Source organism: Ursus arctos, unplaced genomic scaffold, assembly GCF_023065955.2.
Source record: "Ursus arctos isolate Adak ecotype North America unplaced genomic scaffold, UrsArc2.0 scaffold_10, whole genome shotgun sequence".
Lineage (NCBI taxonomy): Eukaryota > Metazoa > Chordata > Mammalia > Carnivora > Ursidae > Ursus > Ursus arctos.
In genome coordinates, this window is record NW_026622764.1 from 11,100,260 (window position 1) to 11,117,036 (window position 16,777).

The window sequence follows — 16,777 nt, forward strand, 5'->3', positions numbered from 1 at the left end:
ATTTTACTGAAACTTCAGTACACCAAAGACAAGATCTTAAAAGCAGCCAAAGAAGAAAAGGCAAGTAACCTTGTTTGTAGACTGACAATAGAGTTCCCATTAGCAATAATAGAAACCAGAAGACAATGAAGTAATATCTTCAGAGTTCTGAGAGAAAATAGATTTCACTCAGATTTCTCTACCTAGCCAAACAACAAAGACATTTTCAAACAAATAAAAACTGTGAGAGTTCTCCACCAACGAAACTTTGCTATACAGGAAACTCTGAAGAAGGCACATAAGAAGAGAGAAAGATGACCCTAGAATGAAGGTCTGAGATGTAAAAGAAGAAATAATAAGCAAGTTAAAGAAGTGATACAATATGTAGGTTAATCTAAATAAATACTGTATATGTAAAATAATGATAGCAATAATACAAAATTTGTGAGATTACAAAGAGATCATTGAAATACTAGGCAAAAATAACATCAATTACAAGAGAGAGGATTGGATTTAAAGTTTTCTAAACTTCTGTATTGTCCAGGAAGAGGGTGAAGATTAATTTTAGGCTTTGTTAAGTATACTGGTAAAATTTCAAGCGTAACCAATAAAAGTTAGAAATACAGTCATAACTTCTAAACTAAGAGAGGAAAACAGGGACTAAGAAAACAAAACAAGAAAGTCAAATAATCTTTAAAAGGCAGGAAAGATGAGGGAAAAAAAACCCAAACAAACCCATAGAAAGACGAGAAAAATAGGGCAAATAATAACGGTATATTTAAATCTAAATTCATCAGTAATTACATTAGAAGTAAATGGGGTGCCTGGCTGGCTCAGTTGGTGAAAGATGCGACTCTTGATCTTGGGGTTGTGTAGAGATTACTTAAACATAAAGATAAAAATAAAAAGTAAGTGGATTAATGTTCCAGTTAGAAGACAGAGACTGTCCACATAGGTATAAAAATTTTAAAAACAATAGGAAACATATGTAAAACATAAAGATATGGAAAAGTTGAAAGCAAAAGGCTAAAAACAATATACTGGGCAGATGCTAACCAAAAGGAAGCTGGTATATTCATATCAGACCACAGAAACTTTAAAGTAAAAACATTTTAGGGCATAATAATAAATGATTCAATATACAAGGAAGATATAATAATTCTGAATTTGTAGACACCCAATAAAATAGGTTCAAACTATCAGCAGCAAAAATTGATAGAACTACAGGGAAAATTGGCAAATTATCCACTAAATTTCAACTAGCCTCTCAATTACTGATATATCAAAGAGATAAAAATCAGAAAAGATTTGGGTATTTGAATAATATAATTAACAAGTTTGGTCTAATGGAAAAATATACAGAACTCTGGTCTAGTAAACAGAAATTACACATTCTTCTTTTTTTAAAAAATTTTATTTATTTATTTGACAGCGGGAGACGCAGTGAGAGAGCACAAGCAGGGGGAGTGGTAGAGGGAGAAGCAGGCTTCCCGCCGAGAAGGGAGCCCAATGCGGGGCTGGATCCCAGAATGCTGGGATCATGACCTGAGCCGAAGGCAGACGCTTAACGACTGAGCCACCGAGGCGCCCCAGAAACTACACTTTCTTCTTAATCACACATGAAACATTTACAAGGATGGCTCATATAAAGCAGAACTCAACACATTTCTAAAAATCAGCATTATTCAGATCACATTCTCTAACCATCATGCAACCAAGATAGAGGTCAGCAATAAAAGAATAAATAAAAAATCTCTCATATGCTTGAAAATTTAAAAATTCTAAGGCTCTGCGACTTACTCGAACTGTGGTCTACAGACCACTCTGGTCCACAATTTCTGGTCCATAAACCATGACACTGGGAGGTATGTATGAAATAGGGAGTATGAATTTAGAAACTTTTCTATAGTAATTGACATTGTTGTGACAGCCAAGCAGTGTTTAATTTTTTTAGCAATTCTTTTTTTTTTGTATTTTATAAAAGTATCAGTCAACAATAGATTAGAAATGTTAAAAAAACAAAATAAAGTAACAACAAATAAAAATAACCAAATTGGTTCTTTACCACAGAGAGTTTGGGATGCACTCTTTAGTAGCTCCTGTATCAAGCAAGAGATCAAAATGGAAATTAAAAAATACTTAGAACCTGGGAACCTGGGTGGCTCAGTCAGTTAAGCATGCAACTTGTGATTTTGGCTCAGGTCATGACCTCATGGGTTGTGAGATGGAGCCGCACCTCACCCTCCTCATCAGGCTCCTCACTCAGCAGAAGTCTGGCTGGGATTCTCTATCTCCTTCTGCCCTTCCCCCAACTCATGCACGCACGCACTCGTTCTCTCTCTCAAATAAATAAATAAATAAATAAATAAATAAATAAATCTTAAAAAAAAATACTTAGAACCAAATGAGAATAAAAAATACATGTTCTGGGGCGCCTGGGTGGCACAGCAGTTAACCGTCTGCCTTCGGCTCAGGGTGTGATCCCGGTGTTATGGGATCGGGCCCCACATCAGGCTCCTCCGCTATGAGCCTGCTTCTTCCTCTCCCACTCCCCCTGCTTGTTTTCCCTCTCTCGCTGGCTGTCTGTATCTCTGTCAAATAAATAAATAAAATTAAAAAAAAAAATCTTAAAAAAAAGAAAAATACATGTTCTTATAGACCTATCTGCTTGGATTATAACTTCTTACTTTTTGCCTGTCTCATCACCAGCCTTTAAGTCCTCCACGTTGGGGACCATACAATCATCTTTGTTCCCCTCCTTCTTGCCACAGTGCCTGGTTGAGTAGACATTCAATGTTTATTTAGATACTGAGTGTCTAAATTTACATATTTAAGCTTAAATATTAAATAAATTTAAATATTTACTTAAATATTTACTCAACTAAAATAGCAGCCCTGGAATCCTCTCTCTATTTATTCTACTCCTACTTTCTTGGCCTCACCCAAGTGTCATGGAGATTCACCAGAAATCTGCATTACTTGGCTTATTTTCACTGTGTCCCAGCAAGCAGTGGCTTATGCAGTCCTGTATCTCCTCATGCATTTAACAACGAAAAGAAAAAGGTAAGAGGGGAGTGGAGACAGTTTTTTCATCATCCATACTTGGGAAGGTGAGCTGGTAGTGCCATCCTTGACATGAAGGAGCTACTTAAACACAAACTGGATTAGCAGGACAGGATTAGAGCATGCTGGAAGGTATTATACACTTATAAACTGCTCTGTGGAAACTCCTATTGTTTTCATTATAAACCCATACTCCACAGTGTCAATCAAATGAAATATTGAATTAGTCTACTAATAAAAAAGAAATAAAATGAGATACAAAATGAAGCAACTTAAGTTTTAGTAGTGCCAAGAAAGTTGATTAGACAATAATAGTTGAGTTTAGCAAACTATAATTAGAACATCTGAAATGAGTTTTAATACGGATTTCTTCTTAAGAAATAAACTCCCTAAAAATGGTCTCTACTCCATCTTGTTCATCGAGAAGACTAATATCCAATAAGAAATATGATTAAGGGACGCCTGGGTAGCGCAGTCGTTGGGCGTCTGCCTTCGGCTCAGGGCGTGATCCCGGCGTTCCGGGATCGAGTCCCACATCGGGCTCCTCCGCTGGGAGCCTGCTTCTTCCTCTCCCACTCCCCCTGCTTGTGTCCCCTCTCTCTCTGGCTGTCTCTATCTCTGTCAAATAAATAAATAAAATCTTAAAAAAAAAAAAAAAAGAAATATGATTAAAAGGTGACTTCAACAAAGAAAAAAAGAATATATGTGCAATATGTGAGAAGTTTCAGATGTATCCGGACATTTCAAATGAGTTGAAGTCCCTAGGTCTAAACAGATTACAATCCCAAGACACAAAAAGAATTTGTAGAGGAGAACACGGAGCTCCCATTACCTTCAAGAAACCATGGAATACACAAAGGTGACAAAAGATAAAGAGAAGCCAAGGTACAAACTTACCAAGAAAGGGGGAAAAGTTTAATTATGGGATTATGCAGAGAGGTGAACTTGAGGCTGATTCCTAGCAAAAATTCTAGGAGATTCGAATCTTGGTTCTATATTTAATGGCACTGTGACCTTGGACATATCTCAAAACTGCTGTATTAAATGAGGTTACATGTAAAAAGTATTTTATATAGCACCTCCTACATAGAAAACTCTTGGTAAATGGTAACTGTTACTATTTTTCTATCTCCAGCACTTCAAAATGAAGATGGTAACAACTAGGTACTGATATGGGTTCTTTAAGATCAAGTCTCGTCTGCTTAACCTGTCTTTCTGGCAAGGTGTAAGTGCAGGGGGAGAAGGTATTTCTAGGTAGGTAAATTGGGATGGTATCTTTGTTTTGAAATGGCATTAGAAAAAAAATCTCTTGTAATATCCTCATGAAAAGATGGATTTTAGGAGCGTTAGATGACTGAATAACCATACTCACAGTATTGATTCATTAACTGACCTCTCCATGCCTCAGTTCTATCTGTAGAAACAGTATAATAGTACCTCGCTTGGTTGTTATGCAAAATTAAAGCCCTTAAAACAGTGCCTGGCATTTAGTCAGCACTTTACAAATAAAACATAACAGAAGCTTCTAGTTGCATGCTTGTGCAATACCTGGCTCCAACCTCTTCAACTTTTAAATGAGAAACTGGTTAAATTTTCATATGATATGCTGGTCAAATTCTCAAATGCTAATGATGAATGATGAAATCAAAATCCAGAAAGACCTTGATAGGTAAGGGCTATGAAATAAAATATATGAGATAAAATTAGTTCCTGGATAGAGATTTCAAGAAAAATTTTTTTACAAGTCCAGCAATTAATGGGAAGTTTAACTGCGCTAAGAGAACTGGAGTGTCCTGATGAAGACACTGTTTGGATATAAACATAAAGATGGCAGGCAGAGCTGGCCCATCATGAATTCTTCCTTCCCCTTCCCTTCCTTAGCTTCCCTGTAAGTGGAGGTAGTAGGATGAGCTTGAGAACACGGGTGAACAGTAAGGAAATGTGAGGCGAGAATGGACCATATTTCCAACTTATCTGGGTGGCAAGAAACATCCTCTGGCGAATATGGGAAGATAGCCTCAAGATTTGTGGAGAAATATAATTAGAAGTTTATCAGGGTACCTAATGGCTCACTGTGCTACATGCTAAAATAAATTCCCCTCTAATCACGATTACTACAGGATTTATCTAATCTATTTCCTATAGGAAATCAAGCTACTCTCAGGCATTTTATCAAACTTTTTCCTCATAATAATCCCTGTCCCTGACAAAAGAAGATTTTGTCATCCCACAGTATAGATAAGAAATTGAGGCAAAGAAGTAAAGTGAATTGCCCTGGGTCACAAAGAACTGAAATTACAATTTAGTATCTAATCTTAGAGTGCACTACATGAGTTTTGGAAGGGAGCATACTGGAAGCACATTATATCCTTCAAGAAAAGGCCTATTTACCTTAATCTCTGGGAAAAAGATTAATTGTATTTTCCTTGGGGCATGCCAAAGATGTTGAGGAGACGCTTTAGATTCCACATGCTTATTCTAATCCTTTTCCAAATACTTGGAAAGTCTTAATTTGACCATTAGGAAGATGCTGGAAGTTAACTTTTTCTTTTTTAATTAAGGCAAATATTTGTTTGCTAGACTCTCCAAGGAAAGCAATTAATCGAGAAAGCTGTACAGTACAGCCATGCTATTTCAGATCACTTAAGACAAGAAAGTGTCCAAATAGGCATAAATCCAGGTGGTCAGCTCTCTCTGTCCCCCAGCCCCACAATCTATTCCCAGACAACCTCACTGTCTAGGGACTAGGTAGAGAAAGGTCAAGTAAAAACATGTTTTTAACTTAAAAAGTTCCATGAAAACATAAATTATTGTTAGAAGGATTTACACATAATTATTTCACCTACTTACTGAACAAATCCATCCTCACTTATAAAAACCTGGAAAATGAAGTTAAGCAAACTAAATGAAACAAAAAGCACCCATTATGCCACCACCCAGTAAGAACCTCTTGCACCTGTTGGCAATGGGATATTTCTTAAGGCTCAGTTCTATGGTCAGGCCATGAGGAAATCAGCCAAAAGCTGCAACCCTAAGGTTCTGCAGGTAGTTTCCCTTAAATTAAGTAGGAAAAATGGTGACTTATTCATAGAAGTCTATCTTTTATTTTCTTGGCACTTGTTCCAGAAGAGATAAAGCCATTTCTCTATATTAAAAAGAAATAAATTCCTGAGGCACCTGGGTGGCTCAGTCAGTTGAGCGTCTGACTCTTGGTTTCAGCTCAGGTCTTGATCTCAGGGTAGTGAGTTCAAGCCCTGCATTGGGCTCCAGTGTGGAGCCTACTTAAAAAAAAGAAATAAATTCCTAGTTGCATCTTACTGGCCTAAAAAATTTACACCACAATTCCTGGATTAACTAATTTACCCAAACTGATAAATTGCATAGCCAAAATGGATTGAGTGCCTATCTCTTTATTAATATATCCACATAGTCACATATACTGAATGTCATGATTTTAAGTATATTCTGGTTGGGTTCTTCCTTTCTCTTGGAGAAAAGAGACACATTTGGAACCCATAGGAAGGCTGGGTCAAGAATATATTAGTAATTACAAAAGGTGCGTATGGTAGAATCTTTTCAACTAGTGAGCGATGTTACCAAGATAGAACCAAATTTCAATCCATTCTTTTTCCTGTTCTAAGGAAAAATCATGCTATTACCTTTTTGTTCATAGCCACACCATCCTCGCAGTCAAGCACTGCACAATCTACGTTCAGGGAGGGAATCTTCCTTATTTTCTTTTCATCATTTCCAGGTACGTAGAGCACTGCCCTCCGGGGAATGTACCTGTGATTGGATGAGGAACTATATCCAAGCCTGGGCACATCAGCTGCCAAAAATGGTTTCCTGCAGGAGACAGAATTGGGGTTAGTCTAGAATAGAATCTATTTACAAATTTTGAAAAACCTTATTTTAATGCAAAATTAAAATAGAAAACATGATAATCTATTTTAATTTCAGCAGATCACAATCACATATAACAACCAGGAAAACAATAATAACAGAAGTAACCAAGAAACAAAATGTCATTTTGGCTAAAGTTTAAAAATATGTAGCACTGTTTACTGAGGCAACCTTCACACAAAAGAAGGAGTGTGTACCTATTTCATCTTGGAAAAACACTTATGGTATTAATATATTATCCAGACAGTATCCATGGACAAAAAGGAAAGAAATTTGTATCCAGAAGTATCCATAACTATCTACAATTATATGAAAATAGAAGCAAAAAATAAACAACCTATGTAAGTCTATGGCCCTCTCCTTGCCAATGAGTCTAAAGTAGGCAAATAACTGACCCAAGTTCAATTTTAACGACAGACAAGGATGGTTGGCTACTTCGTAAGTGAGCAGAAAGAATAACAAATGGAAAAGATCATTACTAGCTCTGGAATGGTGGGCAACTTCATTACTGAAAACTTCAGATTCTTCATCGATAAAAATAATACTAATTTTGCAGGCTGTTGAGAGGATTCAGTAAAAGAAAAGGCGGCACATGAAGTGCTCAGCGAGAGCCTGGCAGATGTGGTGGTGGGCATACCACGAGTACAGACTGCTGTTATTCTTAGTGGAGAAACTAGCTGTCAGTACCCCCTGCCTGCTTCTGACCCCTGCTCTCTTCCTTCCATTTCCTCCTGGACCCAGTTTAACCTTCTGTGGAAGTAAGAGGAGTTGGCTAGAACCTTGTTTGCCTCATTACAGCCCTCACCCTTAACCTGGTCCATAATTTGGTGCCGGGAAAACTATGGTTTAGCCCATAATATTGGTAAAGGAGGGTGAGATCAGGGCCAGCTACATAATTTGTGGGCTCAGAGTAAAACGAAAATATAGACCCTTGTTCAAAATCTATTAGAAATTTTAAGGCGGTGACAGAAGAACATCAACCAAGCACTAGACCCTTCTAAGCACAGAGCCGTGTGTGACTGTTCAGGTCATATATCTATGAAGCCAGCCCTCCCCATAATTGACAAGCTATATGTTATGAAGCGCCCAGTTAAGGAAGGGTTAAGGCCACAGCAAGTCAGAAACACCCTAATGTTTTACTCTGCCCCTAGTAAATAGCATCATCCTTTCCAAAAATGTATCAGCTGTACTTTTCATGAAAGCCCTTTTTGGAAGCTATCCTAAGTTAATGCCATCAAATATTTTGCATGGTTGTAACATTTTGCCATGATTCGTGTGCCTTGTGACAATGAATCTCAAGAAAAAGCATTCACTCTTTGGCGGCCTACCAATTTTGTGTGTGGCCCCTCATTTGTTCTTGGAGCCAACCTTAATATACTATAAAACTTGAGTCTGAGTCTTATTTTCCTACGCCATAAGCATTGTGCTACATAAGGTATGATCAGATACAGATGGATTTTAAAAGTGTACACATCTTGGGGCACCTGGGTGGCTCAGTTGGTTGGGCACCCGACTCTTGGTTTCAGCTCAGGTCATGATCTTGGGGTTGTGAGATCAAGCCCCAAGTTGGGCTCCACACTTAGTGGGAAGTCTGCTTGGGATTCTCTCTCTCTCTCCCTCTGCCCCTCCTGTGTGCCTTCTCTCTCTCTTTCTCACTCTTTTTCTGAAATAAATAAAATCTTTGAAAAGGTATATATGTTTTACAAGACATTTTAATATAAAATATATTATGAAAAAAACATATATTATGGTCTGCTAATTGAAGAATAACTGAAATATCTGTCATCGTTTTGCACTGACTGGAAATACTTGGTTTATCTTTAAAAATGATACATAGCATCATCTTTAAACTCCTACAGCATTTATCACTCCAAACTGCATTTATCACTGCAAACCAGAACCAGCAAAGGACTGCTTGATATCAAGGCTGCTATCGAGGATAAAGTACTGCTATCAAGGCTAAAGTTAATCAAGGTGGCAGATGCATTCTGGAAAGGCAACTAATGATACAAATCAAAAGACTTAAAAAGTTTCCTACTTTTTGGCCCAGTAATTTCAAGTTATTGATGAAATTCTTTTTGGGAATTGTTGTAGACTGAATGTTTGTGTTTCCCTAAAATTCATATGTTGAAACGTAATCCCTAGTGTATTTGGAGGTTGGGCCTTTGCGAGGTGATTAAATCTTGAGGGTTTTTATCCTTAGAAAAAAGGCCCCAGAGAGCTCCCTGCCCCCTTTTGCCATGTGAGGACATGGTGAAAAGACTGACGTCTACAACCAGGAAGTGAGTCCTCATGAGACAGCAAATCTGTCGGAGCCTTGATCTTGGACTTCCCAGCCTCCAGAACTGTGAGAAATAAATTTCTGTTGTTTATAGGTTACCCAGTCTACGGTATCCTGCTATAGCATCTGGAACAAACTAATAGACAGAATCTTAAGAAAATAATTAGAAATAAGACTAGATATGTAGATATTAAGAAACTAGATATTAAGAAACTGAAAACAACTTTTAGGTCAACAGTAGGATGAATTATAGGACAAACATTCAAGAAATATAATGTTATTGTTAAGAATTATGTTTATAAAAATATTTAATGTTAAGATAATTACTCTTGTTTTTAGACAGAGGATATAACATTATATATGCAGTAACATCTTAACTTTGAAAAAAATGCAAGGGAAAATATCTGAAAGGAAATACACCAAAATGTTATTAGGGATGCCCCTGAACTATAGAATTTGGGATTAAGATTTTCCTGCCTCTGCACATTTTTTCCCTATTTTGCATATATACTAGAAAAAGCATCATTTTTTTAAATTCCTTTTTTTTTAAAGTTTTATTTAATTAAGTAATCTCTACACCCAACGTGGGGCTCTAACTCACGAGTCTGAGATCAAGAGTCACATGTTCTTCCAAGCCAACCAGGAGCTCCTTTAAAAAATTCCTTTTCCAACTGGCTTAAAACAGGTCAATAGAACCATTCAAAAGGTCTCAAGTAGCAGCATAACATAGTAGAAAATGTTAAAATGGACTATATGCAATTTGGGATATCTGACCATTTTTGACCTATGAAAATGGTAATTTTATATGGTTCAACCCAATACTGTGATTGGCATTCAGAAGATGGGATAAGAAGCAAGACGCCATGTCACTCCAAGTGTTAATTTCCTCTTCAGTGAGAAGCAACATATAGCCACCTCATACAGGGGAGAGCTCACCACAAGCAGTAAAGCATCATGCACTTAGTTACTATGATTATCTGAACCTTGTCACCCATGTGTGATGCTAGTCAGCACAGCCCTGCATCAGGAATCTTGTCTCCAGCACCGTGAACTAGATCCTGAGCCCTTTGAGGGAGAGCAAGGCCTATATCTCCTCCACACTGCTCAGCACAGGGCCTCACACATAAGAGGTACAGCATTCCTGTTGCCTTATCACCTTAAAAAGCCAGCAATTCAGAGGTAGTAATGTAGGACGGATCTGCAACCACACTGTCCTTATTCTTCTTGTGAAGAGTCAAGTTTTGGTGGGGATTATAGGGAGGAGGTCATTTTTATTCCCTCTCTCCTATACCATCCTGGACCCTTTAATCTGCCCCACAGTCTGTTGCTCCTTCTCCATGTTTATCCCCTCCTTTCCATAAACACAGTGTTTACATCCTAGCTTATTTAGGGCCTCATTAACCTAGACCTAGATGACTATGGAAGCCTCTTGTTGATCCTGCTTTCCACTATGTTCTTTCATTTGTTTGTTCATTCATTCACTCATTCAGCAAGCACTGAGTAAGCACCTACCGAGAGACCTACACTGGGTCTCCACTAGCACGTCAGGTCCTTTTGTGTAAATAAGAAAAAATGGCCCCCTCACACCTCCCAGCAGGTAGAAGGGCAAAAAGACACCTTCTACTCCTGAAGCAGTATGCTTTGGTGAGTGGAGATGAGCTGAAGCTCAGCCTCTCTGTAGGCGCCCCTGATCAGGCCATACCCCCACACAACTGCATGCAGTGGCCCTGACCCACACTGTGCTGAGCACTGTGGGGAAGTGGCACAAAAGAAACAGGACATGCCCGGAAGGTCCAGGGAAGAACACCCAAAGGATGGCCTGCAAGCAGCTCAGGAAGGCTAAAGGGCATACATAATGAAGCTCCAGGGAAAAAGATCAAAGGCACAAAACTGTTTGGAATAATGAAAAGAAGAAAGGTGTCGAGGGAGTTTGGGCCTCAGGTTTTGCAGACTCTGAGGTCCAGGAGGGGGCTGTCTCTGGGCGGGTGGCAGAAGCCCATCCCGGCTTCCCCAAGCCTCCCTCCTCCCTGTACTACTGCTGTATCCTTTCTTTCCTCCATCTCCGGCTGTTTCAAAATCTGTTCCATACTTGAGTTGTGCTCAGCACTGACTACTGCGTATGAATACAACTGCAGTAAGTGACAAGAGCTAACTTATCTTATGTTTGGAGTTAGGGCCTCTTGATAGTCAACATGTAAATGTATTCAAACAATACGCAAAACAGGGGCTTAAGAGGAGTTGAAAAAAATCTGGTAGCCTTATGGTGAGTTCTCTCTACAGAGGGACCTTCTTTTGGATATAAGATATCCCCCAGCAGGTCTAGGGGCTCCTCTGGTCAGAAGGGGACCCTCTCAACCTTGTTTTGGTTTTCTCCTTTTCCTCCCCCACTTGATAAACCAGTTATACAGCTAGAGGTACCCCTAATGCTGCAGGGGTTTTCCACCTGGGATTCAATATAACCATCACTCGGGGAGCTTTTAAGAATGGTCAAGAGTGCCTGGGTGGCTCATTCGGTTGAGCATCGACTCTTGATTTTGGCTCAAGTCATGGTCTCAGGATCCAGCCCTTCATCAGGCTCCGTGATCAGCAGGGAGTCTGCTCAGATTCTCTCTCTTCCTCTCCCTCTGCCCCTCCCCCGCTCAAGCGCATGCATGTGCGCACGCTCGCTCTCTCCATTAAATAAATAAAATCTAAAAAAAAAAAAAAGGTCAAAATCAAAACCACAATGAGATATCACCTCACACCAGTCAGAATGGCTAAAGTTAACGAGTCGAGAAATAACAATAAAGTTGGCAAGGATGCAGAGAAAGGGGAACCCTCTCACACTGCTGGTGGGAATGCAAGCTGGTACAGCCACTCTGGGAAACAATATGGAGGTTCCTCAAAAAGTTAAGAATAGAGCTACCCTATAACCCAGCAATGGCACTACTAGGTATTTACCCCAAAGATGCAAATGTAGTGATCCGAAGGGGCAGCTGCACCCCAATGTTTATAGCAGCAATGTCCACAATAGCCAAATTATGGAAAGAGCCCGGATGTCCATTGACAGATGAATGGATAAAGAAGATGTGGTATATATACACAATGGAATATTACTCAGTCATCAAAAATGAAATCTTGCCATTTGCAACATCATGGATGGAACTAGTCAGTATTATGCTAAGCAAAATAAGTCAATCAGAGAAAAACAATTATCATATGATTTCACTCATACGTGGAATTTAAGAAACAAAACAGAGGATCATAGGGGAAGGGAGGGAAAAATAAACAAGACAAAATCAGAGAGGGAGACAAACCATAAGAGACTTTTTTTTTTTTTTAAGATTTTATTTATTTATTTGACAGAGAGAGAGAGACAGCCAGGGAGAGAGGGAACACAAGCAGGGGGAGTGGGAGAGGAAGAAGCAGGCTCCCAGTGGAGCAGGGAGCCCAATGCGGGGCTCGATCCCAGAACTCCGGGATCACGCCCTGAGCTAAAGGCAGACGCTTAATGACTGAGCCACCCAGGTGCTCCCAGGAAACAAACTGAGGATTGCTGAAGGGGAAGGGGGTGGGGAGAGGGGGTAACTGGGTGATAGGCATTAAAGAGGGCACGTGATGTAATGAGCACTGGGTGTTACTTACAACTGATGAATCACTGAACTCTACCTCTGAAACTATATACTATATGTTAATTAACTGAATTTAAATTAAATTAAATTAAACAACAATAACAACAAAACTAAAGGTCAAATTCTGGACCCCATCCACTGTAATCAAATGCAATTCATCAGTAATAGAGCCAGGCTCTCTCAAATATACATATTTGAGCTAAGTGCTTGCCACTCATGTGTTGCTGGATGCTGACGGCAGCTGAGGGTGGGGGAAGCTGGAATGGGAGTGGTGATGGGGGAGTACAAGTGATGAAACTGGGGGAAGATTCTGCCTGGCCCCCAACTCTTTAGGAATTTCGACTTGTGGGGCGCTTGGGTGGCTCAGTCGTCAAGTGTCTGCCTTCAGCTCAGGGCGTGATCCCAGAGTCCTGGGATCGAGCCCCGCCTCGGGCTCCTCTGCTGGGAGCCTGTTTCTTTCTCTCCCACTCCCCGTTTGTGTTCCCTCTTTCTCTGGCTGTCTCTATCACTGTCAAATAAATAAATAAAATCCTTAATTTAAAAAAAAAAAGGAATTTCTATTTGTCCTCAGTGCAATGCAGCGAGGGACAGTGCCCCAAGATGAGCAACACTGTACTCTTACTGAGTAGTTTCTCATGACCCATGAGCCCTGAAGTAACAAAATCAGCGGAGTTTTGCTACAGCTAATACTATTCTGGATTCAGGTATACTGCTGAATCTTATCTGCTCATATTTTCCAAGGAGTTTACCCCTACTTGGAGCCAATTTAACTCAAATTTATAGTTTTCACAGAAATCACACAGCCATCTGAATAGATGCAGAAAAAAGCAATTGACAATTTTCTATGATAAAAGCACTCAACAAACTAGATCTGAGGGAAAATTCCAAATCCTGAAAAAGAAAGACTAAAGACTAAATTGAAGGCAATACAGATAGAATCTCAATACCAAACACCCAGCCTCTAGTTTCCTGAGACCCACCAGTGCTCCAGCAAAGTGTCCAAACTCATGCTGTTTTGCTTTTGAAGTTATAATGAACTCATATTCCAAGAAGAGCCCTATATATTAGACACTTTTACAAATGCTGGGCCAAATCACAGTTGGCCTATTTAACAAACATATTTTTATTTAGGTGACATGTATTTATATGGCAATTGAAGTTCTTAAAATATCAATTAAATGTTATTATATCATATTTAATTTTTGTTAGAAAATTTGGCAGGCTTCTCAAAGTTGGTGACCTGGGGAAGGGAGGATTTTTTTTTTTTAAGATTTACTGATTTGAGAGAGAGAGAGAGTGCACGAGTGGGAAGAGGGGCAGAAGGAGAGGGAGAGAGAGAATCTCAAACAGATTCCCTGCTAAGTGCAGAGCCTGATGCAGGGCTCAATCCCACCACGCCATCATGACCTGAGCTGAAATCAAGAGTTGGACGCTCAACTGACGGAGCTACCCAGGGGCCCCTGGAAAGGAGGATTTTATGTCAGTACATACAGTTCAGAGACTGGGGCCTGCTGGCTGGATGTTGCTTTCAACCCCAGATCTAATTCTAGTTATCACTAGATAACTAGTGATCACTAGGAGGTCAGAACCCTAGAAAAAGCACAAAGATAAAGAGAGTTTCTGGGATTCTCAGGAATTGACCACTCAGACTGTGTCAGAAGGCTAAGGTACTCAGGGGCCAGAGTCTCTGAGGAGATGGGGAGAACAGGACCACATGGAATAGGGAGTATGGAGGGCTTGGGGGTGTGGAGAAGCCAGTACAGACCCTTAGATGCCCTCTGTGTCCTGGAAAACACCCCATGGAAGCAAGCCACCTCCCTAGGAAGCAAGAGCTACAGGAACTTGGCATCAGAAGAACCTTCTATATTCTGTGAGTAGGAGGCTGAGGCAGGTTCCCCTCCGGGGATCCCTCTTCCCCTACCTTAAGTCAGAGGCACCTTTCCCTGGGCCCCCGCAACACCAGGCCCTGAGGACCAATGCCTTAGTACCAATCCTGATGAGAAAGTCAGAAGTAGGTCAGCAGAAGCTGGAGTTAGAACTGCTCTCCTCAGCCCAGGGTCAGGTTTGCAGGAGTGAAGGCTGGGAACCTGCAGGACCAGTGAGATGCAGCCCCACTCCCTCCCAGGACCCCATGGTTTCTGCCTTGGGAGCATACCTGAGCTTGCTCATCAGGACCCTGCTGCTTGGCCTGGTTCTCATGGGAGTCAGTAGAGCACCAGCTGCTACAGCACTTCAGAGCATTCCTACTGCTTAGAAACTTCTGCTTCTCAGCCTTACCCCCCAACAAGTTGTTCCATGGCACAGATGCCAGCTAACATACAAGTCCAAGTTCACCATACTCTAGGTGATTTGGATGCTGGCCATGTCCTGTGCGAGGCAGATGCTCAGCTGGGCTGGCTCCCCCTGCCCTCAAGCTGCTTCCCCAAATTCTATTCCTCTCCTCTGGCCTGGGCAGCTGAGGTTGTGGAATGTCCTGATGCTGGGTCCCACCCAAGTTACAACCAATGCAGACAGAGAAGAAGCTTGCCTGAGCCCAGGCAAGGGTCCAAATCCAGAGTGTGGGGCGGGCAGAGCAGGATTGAGGGATTAGGCCTGGGCTGGTCTCTTCACCAGCAGCAGAAGCTCTCTGAAAGCCAATGCAGGGCCAAACATAGTGATCAAGGTACAGGGATCCTCCCCCAGTACTTCATGTCTTCTCCTTGACCCTGATACCAGCCTCTAAGATGCCTGTGCCTCACCCATGGATGACCTTTATCAAGCACCACCAGCTGGCAGGCTCAAGGACTTCCAAGTGTTTCCCTTGTCACATCCCTACTATCATTTCACAAACACAAATGTTTTGATTCCAAAAGTTTGGAATCTAATACTTTCTTTTAATCATCTAAAGATTTTTATTTATTTATTTGAGAGAGAGAGCGTGAGCAGAGGCAGAGGAACTCCCCATCGATCAGGGAGCCAGATGAGGGGCTCGAACGCAGGACCCCAGGATCATGACCCGAGTCGAAGGCAGACGCTTAACCAACTGAGCCACCCGGGCACCCCTCTTTGAATCATCTAAATGGTAGGCAGTCGAGGGGTGCCTGGGTGGCTCAGTTGGTTAAGCGTCCAACTCTTGATTTTAGCTCATGAGCGCAAGGTTGTGAGATTGAGTTCCACACTGGGCTCCGTGCTGGGTGTGGAGCCTGCAGAGCCTATTTGAGATTCTTTTCTCTGCCTCTCTCTCTGCCCGTCCCCCTTTCCCACTTAAAAAAAAATTTTTTTTAAATTAATATAAATAAATAAATAAGAGCCCCTGAGTGGCTCACTCAGTTAAGTGTCCAACTCTTGATTTAGCTCAGGTCATAATCTCAAGGTCATGAGATTGAGCCCCACATTGGGCTCCATGCTCAGCATGCAATGTGCTTATCCCTCCCTCTCTGCTCCCACCCCACTCTCTCTCTCTCTCAAATAAATAAATAAATAAATAAATAAATAAATGGCAGTCCAGACTTAACCAAGCGCAGATAAAAACTTGATTTAGGAGTTTTTTGTTTTGTTTTGTAAATGGCTCCACGCCCAGTGTGGAGCCCAAAGCCGGGCCTGAACTCACGACCCTGAGATCAAGACCTGAGCCGAAATCAAGAGTTGGTGGTTTAAGCAACTGAGCCACCCAGGTGCCCCAATTCAAGACTTTTAACAGTCATCACATCACTTCTTAAATTCAAAATGGAGTTAAAAAAAAGAAATTATCATGAAGATAATAATGACTTAGGTCACATAATTCATTCCAAATCATTTTATTAAATTCAAGTAAATTTATCAAAAGAATTTTAGGGGTGCCTGGGTGGCTCAGATAGTTAAGCATTGCCTTCGATTCAGGTCATGATCCCAGGGGCCTGGGATCAAGCCCTCCATCAGGTTCCCTGCTCAGTGATGGGCTTGCTTCCTCCTCTCCCTCTGC

General features: G+C 40.8%; 1 protein-coding gene across 9 annotated transcripts in view; it reads right to left on the bottom strand.

Annotated features, from left to right (window-relative positions):
• Positions 1-16,777, bottom strand: part of CLYBL (citramalyl-CoA lyase) — a 282,103-nt gene that overhangs the window by 134,392 nt on the left and 130,934 nt on the right. For all 9 annotated transcript variants that reach the window (XR_008957608.1, XR_008957607.1, XR_008957606.1 and 6 more), the window contains exon 2: positions 6,702-6,888. Coding sequence is in view for 3 of the 9 variants with exons in the window: in XM_026493537.4 (XP_026349322.1) it covers positions 6,702-6,888 (187 nt within the window). In the remaining 6 variants the exon portion in view is untranslated. The remainder of the gene's footprint in view (positions 1-6,701; positions 6,889-16,777) is intronic.